The sequence below is a fragment of the Etheostoma spectabile genome, chromosome 5, assembly GCF_008692095.1.
Source record: "Etheostoma spectabile isolate EspeVRDwgs_2016 chromosome 5, UIUC_Espe_1.0, whole genome shotgun sequence".
Classification (NCBI taxonomy): Eukaryota; Metazoa; Chordata; class Actinopteri; order Perciformes; family Percidae; genus Etheostoma; species Etheostoma spectabile.
Window position 1 is genome coordinate 17,383,636 of NC_045737.1, and position 10,514 is coordinate 17,394,149.

Below are 10,514 nucleotides of genomic sequence, written 5' to 3' on the forward strand. Positions count from 1 at the left end.
GCCCTGGGTATCCTGCTCTGCCTTTAAGAAAATGAAAGCTCAGATGGGCTCATGTGGAATCTTGTTCCTTATGAGGTCATAAGGGGCAAGGTTACCTCCCCTTTCTCTGCTTTGCCCACCCAGTGAATGTGGCCTGCCCATAAGAGAAAGATTTCATGGCTTTCAAACAGCAAAGTGGTAGTTGGTCAAGGTCACACCCCCAGCCTCCACCTTGCCCCCCCCCCTTCTCTCTACTCCTCAAAAGCTACAGAGACAGAAATGGCACATACTAAGGAAAGCTCATTGTGGGATTGTGGTGGCTTTAATTCTGCACCAAGGCCGAATTTTGGGAAAGAGACTTCAGATACAGTATTAGAGGACCACTAAGGTCCAAACAAAAAAATCCAAGAAGCACCATATCATGGGACCTTTAAAGTTAAAAAGTTAATTTCTTCGTCATTTTGGCTCATATTCTTTTTAAACATTGATTTTTAAACTTTAAACCAATTTAACTGACTTACTTGACATGTTACACTTCCACAGCATTACCTTGACAATTTCCTCTGACCAACTCCAAAATCAGAATGTACGGAGTCAGCGCCCAACCTAGTTAAGATTTGTTTATTTGGCATAATACTGTCTTGTTTAAACTTTGATGAAGCTTAAATCATCAATTTCCCACCACCCAGATCCAACCGCAAGTTATTAAAAGTTTAGGCAGAAGCATGCCCTGATTTTTCCTCAACCATCAAAGTATGCTAATGAATTTCTTTTTTTTTCTTTTTTGCTGAGTTGACCCTGAAATCATAACATATCTGCCAACCAGGCTGCAGAAAGAGAAGAAGAAAATAATTTTGTGCATTTGATTTTTTGATCACAGTATTTAGAGTCTTGGAGGCATCTTTTTCATCAAGCATGACCTGGTCTGATCTCCTCTTCTCTCCTCCCCTCTCTTTTCCTCTCTTCCCACCCTTCCTACCCTCTCTTCTCCATTCTGTTGGATCCCTCTCAATCTCTGTCTCTTTGTGTCTGTCTTTGAACCAGGGATGAAGCTGAGATGGAGTATTTAAAAATAGCTCAGGACCTGGACATGTATGGCATCAATTGCTTTTTAATCAGGGTGAGCCAATGCTGCTTTGCTATATCTTTACAAAGTACTGTAAGCCTCTATGAGAGATTAAGAGGCAAGTCCATTTCACTTATGTTATGAATTGAAGTGGGGAATAGCAGTCTGGCTCTCCTGTTCTAAATTGTCCCTTAGTTCAGTGTATTATTGGAATCTTGAGCATTTTTAAATAAATGTGTATGTTTTGGGGGTAAATAATGAATTGCGATTTGACACCAGATCTTTTCCAGGTGAGTCATAGCAGAAGCAAACCTGTCACAACTCTTAAACTGAAGTTTATCTGAGGGGCCTTGTTCAGTGCATTCCCTACAAGGCAGAGACAAAATAAAATATGAGATAAAATATGTCAACCTCAGATTAAGTAATTCACTGTCGCTTTACTCTTCAAGTAAACAAGCCCAGACTGCATATACACCCAGCAACTGCATTGTTCAGCTCAACACTAACAAATAGTTGTGGAAAGTAGAGCCCCCTCAATGGCACCTCTGTTAAGTGCAAGGACAAATAAAGGTTGTCTGGAAGGGTAGTCCCTTGTATTCCTTCACATTTGGGTAGAAGAAAATCTTTGTTTACTCTGCTGTATGTGGTTTAGAATAAAAAGGGAACAGATCTTCTTCTGGGTGTGGATGCCCTGGGTCTGCACATCTACGAGCCGGACAACAGGCTGACACCCAAGTGTTCCTTCCCTTGGAATGAAATCCGCAACATCTCATACAGTGACAAGGAGGTGGGAGAATCTGCTGTTGTTCTCTAATGAAAAAGATTGGACAAAGATAACCTTTTGATACATATTTGATAGGGGCGTTGGAATTATTCATTTCAGCCTAATATATAGGCGATACTTTAGCATCATACTTTGTTGGTCTAAGTTTAAGTTAGTTAATGAACTTATTGTTTTAACATATGCCAAGGTTTTATCTCGTGAACATACATTTTTATTTGAATATTGTGTCATTAATTTCAAAATATTGCTCAACTTTACCCAACAGATGGGTTTTTCTTTTGTGGTTTGATTAAAAATCTGGTGTTCTTGTCTCCTCAATGTTCAGTTTACCATCCAACCTGTGGACAAAAAGACCAGTGTTTTCAAGTTCAACTCTTCACGGCTAAGAGTCAACAAGTTGGTGAGTTCAGTTAAAATGGTAGAGGCTTATCAATTCTCATAGTGAAATTGATGAAAAATTACTGGAAGTGGCTGGCAAATTAGAGTTTGGGAATTTACCAGCCATTTTAACTTTGTAAATAGCACACATTATTGGTTTTGTTTCTCTTGTTCAGATCCTCCAGTTGTGTATAGGGAACCATGACCTGTTTGTGCGCCGCCGGCGGGTGAACTCACTTGAAGTACAACAGATGAAGTCTCAGGCCAGAGAGGAGAGGGCCAGGAAACAGGTACATTGATAATGGAGAAACAAAGACAAAGGGATGGGCTTAAACATGCCAATAGCCAGTTTTCCATTCAAATTTATGGCAAATTCTAAACAAAACATTGGCAAGAGAAAATGCTTGTTAATGAATGTTTCCATCCCAGGGGTGATTCTAGGATCAGACCTTTTGGGGGCTCAGCCCCTTATTAGAATGTGACACGGATACAGTGCCTTCAACCCTGTTAACCCTTTCCTTGACTGGGTTGCAGGTGCATAGCATCTGCTACAGCAACACAGGATATTAAAGTTCTCAAATTCTAACTTGAAGAACTAAAATAGATTTATTTTTCTTTCTTTTTTTTATAAAAAAAAGTTTTTTACAATTTTTAAGGGGGCTGAGATTAAATTAAGGGGGGGCTAAATTGCCAGTGTTCCATTCACTACTGGTAAGGGAAATATGGTGAGTTGGACACATCAAAATAAACAGTTGCTGGCGCTACGTCTGCAGTATGGTGCTTTTAAACCATTGCTGAATAAGAAGGCTCGGCAAGAGGACAAAATTACATATTTATTTGCAATATTTCAACTTTTTAGCAACTGTCCAGCATTTCCACTCAAGTTTTTTCTGCTCAAATTGAAAATGCACATCCAAACAGGTGAATAGAAACATGCTTCAAGAGAGGAAATGCAAGCACCCAAAAATGTATGAAAATTGCTTTACTTCTTAAACTTTATTTATCAGGTGCACCTGGATCCAAGTTGTGCTATGTCCATTGTCAACCATATTGCATTTTTTGTTTTTTTCCGTTTCTGTTTTTCTTTGTCCATATTTTCACTAATGTTTCCCACCATACCCTCACTTATGTGTCCACATTCCACCTGTCTTTTCGTTCAGGTAGAGAGGCAGCGTCTACAAAGGGAGAAGCAGCTGCGGGAGGAGGCAGAGAGAGCCAGAGACGAGCTGAAAAGGAGGCTGATTCAGCTGCAGGACGAGGCTCACATGGCCAATGATGCACTGGTAAGATTCACTTGGTTAGCTTAACCCAAAATCCACCATTTTGTTGGCTATGTGACATATAGTTTCATTAAGTAAGTTTCATAACAACTTATTTATCTCAAATTGAGCTCCTCTCACACCAACTCACTTCACTTCCTCCCAGTGTTTCCTGTTTTCCATATTTACTCATTATTTCCCTTTATTGTCTTCACTGTCACTTCTTTCCTCTCCATCAATCTCTCCTGCTCTTTCTGTACTCTTCCACAAACCTCCCTGGCTTCCCACTCTTTTTCTCTGCACATATTTTCTTCTCTCACTCTATCTCTTTTTCTTTGCTCCATTTCCCCATCACTTTTCTTTCACCCTTCTTGTGTTTGCCCTTCCTTCTCTTGCCCCTCTCCAGCTGCGGTCGGAGCAGACGGCGGACCTGCTGGCTGAAAAGGCCCAGATTGCGGAGGAGGAGGCTAGGCTGCTGGCCCAGAAAGCTGCTGAGGCCGAGACAGAGATGCAACACATCAAAGCGACTGTCATCCGTGGCCAGGAGGAGCGGCGGCTCATGGAGCAGAAGATGCTGGAGGCCGAGATGCTGGCCCTCAAGATGGCCGAGGAATCGGAAAGAAGGTGGGGAGAGGAGAAAGAAGTGGACGCGTGGATAAATTGTAGAGTATATAACCATCCATGCTGCAGTGAATATGATTCTGATCCAGCTTTGGCTACTATGTTGCATTTTCTCTGTCAACACTGTCTCTACACAAATTCTATTTATTTATATATTTGTCACACAAACGCTGCTGCACGGCATGCATCTTCTTTTTTTTTTTTTTTAGATCTTTTAATAACTTATCCCCATGTCTTACTTTTTTTCTAAGTTTTTTTTTTCTTTTATTTGTGATGTGAATACTTTGAACTGTGGAAGATGTCTTACAGGAGCATCAAAACACAGTTCCTAAATAACCTCCCCAAGTCATAAACCTTCCAAATGTTTGTGAGTCACTATACTGTTTAATGTAGCGGGGCACAGACATGCCGCTGCATTTCAGTTTGCTCAGCATCACAGAAGTTGGTTGATATGCTGTGAGCATAGAGTAAGGTAACGCAGCTGCATTTAAATTGCTTGATCAAAGAACTTCTAACTTGTTTAAAATCATTTCATTTTAAAGGCTTTGTTCTTGCGCTGCAGCAGGTAATCATGCGGTTCCAGACTGCTGCTGCACACAGAAGAAAGAGGGTGAAAGCTTTTGTTCAGCAGCTCTGCTCCTAGGTCTGAGTTGTGGCACTTCATTTGTGCTAGTTAATTGTTAGCAGTAGTATCGATTGATGGTGGGAGTCCCTATCAAGTAGTCAGTTTTAATACACTTTGAAGCTCCACTGGGCTGAAACTGACTTTTTGATCCGTGGTTTATCTGTGCCTTTGTCATTTTCTGTTACATCCTAGAGTGGTTCAAATCCAGTAATTAATAATATCTACTGTTAACTTTTTAAAATTTCTTTAGAGGATGGATAAGAAGAGGACTTAACGAGTGATCCTCGATCAGCAGTCTGTAAAGCCTGATAGATGCCAATTCATTGTAGCAAAGAACTTAAGTCGTTTTCATAATAAAACATTATACATGGATTCTAAAAATATCACTTCACAGCCTCTGCTTCACAATTTATTAGGCAATCCTTTCAAATGGGCACCATTAACCACTTGCCAGTAACTGCAATATCTGGATAAGCACTTTCTGCACCAGAGAAATTTAAACCTGTGGCACTCAACATGTAAATGACTTTGTCCACTCAAACCCTCGAGGCACATAGCTCCCCCACATCAACGAGGAACTGCGGAGTGTTCAGGAACACAATCCAAATAAATGTAAGCACCTGCGTTTGCGTTGATCATCGGTGTGCAAACTCAATAGTGGTATAATAGAGTCAGAAATGATTGTCTGCTCGGGTGGTACATTCATCACCTGGTAATAACACCGTGAAATTCCTGGTTTTTTGAGTACCGATGATCCTGATTATGTAATATCATTTTGGATTCAATTGAGATGATTTTGTCTCCTTTGAAGGATTTGGAGGTGAATTAAAGTATAACTGTCTGTCTGTTTGTCGCTTAGGGCCAAGGAGGCTGAGCTGTTGAAACAGGACTTGCAGGAAGCCAGGGAGTCGGAGCGCAGGGCAAAGCACAAGCTGCTGGAGATTACCAGCAGGGCTGTCTATGTGGTAACAGACCTAGAACATACCCACACCGACTTACACAAAAGTGTTTTTACTCAAATATACTTAAAACACATAAGTACATAATGCACAAGCCAAGGACAAAGAAGCATGCTGACGCTAATAATCAATTATGGCAGGAATTAAATCAATAGCAATTCTGCTTATTGAAGTAGCAACGGTGTATATTATTGGTTCGCACCTAGTCTCACTTTGCCAGACTCTCCTCCAAAGCACGCTGAAGGAGGGTCTGGCTATCCCACATATCATACGGGGATGGGAGGAAAACGTGCTCTGGTTTAATGGCATTTCTTTAAACCATTTAGAATGGTCATGGGCAGTGCTAAAGTCTGCAGCCGCTGCAAAATAGTTGTGCGAGAGAAAACTCAGATTGGACAGATAGTCTAGTTAGCTATCTCAATTTACCATGCAGAGATCTGAGGAGCAGTCAATAACACTCCTCATAAATCCACCGAATATAAATTCCAACACAAAGAAGCAGAAGAAAACAGAAAATACATGCATGAGGCAGAATGTCCTGCAACACCGGAGCAAACCCGGAAGTGGAACGCAAAGGATATAGACTAGTCTGCACCTGACAATTATTTTTACTATCAATTCATTATGTGCACTGTCAAACCTCACAAAGCATCTGTTGCAGATCAAAATATCCTGGAGCTCAAAGTGATATCTTAACATGTCTTCTTTTGTCCAACAGTCCAAAATCCAAAAATATTCTATTCATGATTATCTAAGACACCACATTGTCACATTTAAAAACCTAGAACCATTAAAAGTGTTAGACAACTGCAGATAAATGTTCCTATCCATCAACCAACATTTCTGTAAATGTAATTTGCATGACTGAAAATGGCCTTTTTCATCCATAATCCCTGGTTTTAATTGTTTCTTGATAAAAATGACCAATAATAGTAAAAGAAAAAAGAAAAAAGGACTAATCAGACAAAGTGAGCAATTTCAAGACGTCACTGTGGAATGTGGTAAATTATAATGGGCATTTCTTTCTTCTTTTATATTTAAATACAAAGATAAAGGGAATAATAAAATCATTAATTTTAAATAATAATAAATGAACATTGTGGAGTTGAAAGTTACAGCCTTGCATAACACAAATAGGCAGAATACACACACCTTATACAGTACAGTACAGTAATGTACACTCCCAGTAAGGCATGACTGTACATTCAGTAGCCCCCCACAGAAAAATGCCATGTCCGTCCCTAGGTTTGGCTGCAAACTCATTTGACCGTATACTATAGCTTTAGTTTGACCGCTAATGGCGTGCACGCACGCACGCACAAACAAAGAAACCGTAGCCCTGCGAAGCCACACTCAACAGGAGAAACTTGCATAAGAACAGGCAGCACCCTGCGCAAGAGCTTCCAACATGCTAAAAACCCACACATTGCACATTTAGCTGCTTACACACACACACACACAAGATACTGGCCATTAATATTGAACTACTCGCTGTAAGCTTTTGAATAAAGAGCCTAACCATACACACACTGGTGCATATACATACACTATGCATGCTGCTACTGGAACCCCCTTATACAGTTATTAGCTCATGAATGAAAATGCATCTACACATACTCACACACTTACGTCTAAAGTACACACTTATAAAGTACATATTGTCCGTTCCTATTTCCTCTAAACTTGGTCAAATTGCCTTCTCTGCTCGTCCAGTATGTTGGTAAACCATATGTACTGTACATTGAATGTTTCCACAGTGTAGTTTTGGATTCAGTGGATTTACATTTAAATTGTGGATTACTGTAGGTCAACTTCTTATCAAGCAGACCCCTGAGGTGACATGTAGCCAATGCATTTCAGACATTTGGTCAGGATGTAAAGGCACATATTTTTGTGTTTGTGGTCTGTGACCATCACAGTGGTCATTCTTTTTTCCCCTTTCTCTTTTTTTAATTGTTCTTTTTGTCTACATTGTGTCCTAGATGTCTTTTCCATGCATTCCTCCTCTTCCCCTCTTTATACGGTCACCTTCAATTCTATCCATATTCTATCTACCCCTCCTTTCTCTGTTACTACCACATTTTTTGTCCTGGCAATTTATCTACACTGCCTCCTTTCTATCTCTCTTTCTATCTCCCCTTCTAGTCTCCTGGACTTTCATCTGACAGCATGCCTCCAGACCTGAGCTTCAGCAAGGAGAACCTCAGCTTTGAATTTAAAGATACCGACATGAAACGCCTCTCCATGGAGATTGAGAAGGAGAAGTGAGTGCGCCCGGCCTTACTGAATTACTGACCTGTTACTGTATTTTTTATAAGCAGAAGGGATTGGTTATCCAATAAATATCTATTTAGAGTCATTTTAAACGTGCTTAAAGTGTGTTAGAGAAAGATTCAGGAACTTAATTTAGGATTGTCCTCAGAGGAACACAATCACTTTTTATTATGCACATTTTGATTCAAGAGTTCAGGTAGGCAGTTGACCCTCAGCATTAGCTGTCACTGATGTCACTGCACACATTCAAGCTTTTCTTTTTCTCTAGCTCTTGGTGATTGCAGATAAGTATGACTCTGACTGCAGAGTTGAATATATTACCTGGGTCTTTGTTGTCATTTAATTAGGTAATTATTTTTTTTAAATGAAGGAAAGTGAGCTGAGAGACTACTGGTCCAGGATTGGTGGGTTCATAAGACTGTGATGAAAGTTGAGAGATACATATTGATTTTTTTTTTTAGGTCTTTTTTAGGTCTTTTTTTGGTCTTTTTTTTTTTTTTTTTTTTTTTTACAAATCCTTGAGTCATGTAAGTAATAGATACGTAACACTTATCTATAATGGTTATATCTCTATGTCATTGCTCCTATTAAGAGGGAAAAAACAATGATGCCAATTGCTGCCATATTTGTTCATAACACTTGTGAAAATAATAGCTCTTTAAGTCAATCTAATGGGAACATTGAATTTACTAAACTGTGTCCCAACTTGCAATTTGATTGTCTTTAGAGTCGAGTACATGGAGAAGAGCAAGCACCTGCAGGAGCAGCTGAATGAGCTGAAGACTGAGATTGAAAGTCTGAAGATGAAAGAGAGGGAAACTCCTCTGGATGTCATTCACAACCAGAACACTGAGCAGGGGACCAGCAAACACAGCAACTTTAAAAAGGTAACTATCAGCTGGGCTGCTTGCATGCTGAACACATAACACGAACTGTAACACATGCCAAAAAATACTCCTCGGAATAAACTGTACATGCATGATTCTCCCCATTCATGCCTCATCTGTTCACAATCGTGGACACACAGTCAAACATTTGTAGTTATTTTAAACTATTGAAATTGTGTGATTCAGCTATCAGGTGGGATGAGCACTGGAGTGTTACTGAAGCCATGTGCTGGTTTATGTGCTCAACCTCTTTGTACCAAACCAAAAATATTAACCCAATACCAATTCTTTATAGGCACTGACCTAGAAATGAAATATATGATATATATATATATATATAATATATAATATATATATATATATATATATATATTATATACATATATATATAATATAAATATATATTAATAATATATATTATATATACATATATATATATATATATATGTATATATATGTATATATATACACACACACACAACACACAACACACACACACCACAAACACACACACACACACACACACACAAAAGTTTGGGAACACTTAGAAATTTCCATACCACTCATTATAGACAGAATACAGCTGGTCTAAGTGGGGGGCTGATCTTTAATGCAATATCACATTACCCATTATCAGCAACCATTCATCCATTGTTCCAAATCACATTCTGTTTAATAATCTGATATCATTTGAAAAAACTAACTAGAAAAACATGGAGAATCCCTTTGCAATTATGTAAGTACTAATGTAATCTGAAAACTGCTGCCATTGTTAAAAAAACAATGCAACTGATCTCAGCTGGTATTCTGTCTATAATGGAGTGCAATGGAAATTTGTAAGTGACCCCAAACTTTTGACCGGTAGTGTGTGTATATATATATATATATATATATATATATATACATATATATATATAAAATATCACAGGTCGACCGAGAGGGGAAAACTGTTTTTGTATGCATCTTATGTCGACTCTATTAGTAAAAGCTAGCTACAGTATTTCATCTTAACCTGACCTGGCTTGGCACAAAAAAATGAAAAAAATGTCTCAGCATGTGGTATATTCCTAAATTGATTGGTCAGAGGAAATGCAATTGTTATAAAAAAGTAGATTCTATTTTTACTGTCCTCTGATAAACTGGGAAATTAGATTATTTCTCCTTTATCTTCCCACTCCAGTATCTCTGTAATTATAATACAAGTACCAAATAAAAGATTGAGCTAGGCTCTCAGCATATTGTGTAACAAAAAAAAAACCTACCCCTCCTCCCTTCTTGTCTCCCACTGTAAAATACACTTGTTAAAAGAGCACTAATTTATTTCCCTTTGGCGATTAGTCATCTGGATGGATGGGGGGCACCTTTGGCATGCAGGGGGAGAAGGATCTAACATAAAAGTGTTGGTTTAATTGAACCAGAGTCTGGCGGCATTCATCTTGTGAGGGAAGGGGCTGGGGCACACGGTCAGCTTTTCCCAGGCGAGAAGTTTAGCAGAAGCTAACGTTGACCCAAAAAGTTGGAAAAGAATAAAGAGTTTCAGGGATGCTGAATAACAGAGAAGTGCTAAGAATGTACTATGAAGCTGGCTACCAGAGAGGGACAGGATGAGGGGGAGACTGGGAGGGGGGGATGAAGAGCAGAGAGACTGTGCAACGAAGCACAGAAGAGCCCGGAGAGCTCAT

At 39.2% G+C, this 10,514-nt stretch overlaps 1 protein-coding gene across 1 annotated transcript in view; it reads left to right on the forward strand.

The window, feature by feature from the left end:
• The window catches only part of nf2a (NF2, moesin-ezrin-radixin like (MERLIN) tumor suppressor a), a 29,737-nt gene that overhangs the window by 15,788 nt on the left and 3,435 nt on the right, over window positions 1-10,514 (forward strand). Inside the window, exons 7-15 of the mRNA XM_032516897.1 lie at window positions 1,024-1,099; window positions 1,698-1,832; window positions 2,155-2,229; window positions 2,384-2,497; window positions 3,368-3,490; window positions 3,873-4,090; window positions 5,572-5,677; window positions 7,817-7,935; window positions 8,673-8,832. Of these exons, the coding sequence (XP_032372788.1) occupies window positions 1,024-1,099; window positions 1,698-1,832; window positions 2,155-2,229; window positions 2,384-2,497; window positions 3,368-3,490; window positions 3,873-4,090; window positions 5,572-5,677; window positions 7,817-7,935; window positions 8,673-8,832 (1,126 nt within the window). The remainder of the gene's footprint in view (window positions 1-1,023; window positions 1,100-1,697; window positions 1,833-2,154; window positions 2,230-2,383; window positions 2,498-3,367; window positions 3,491-3,872; window positions 4,091-5,571; window positions 5,678-7,816; window positions 7,936-8,672; window positions 8,833-10,514) is intronic.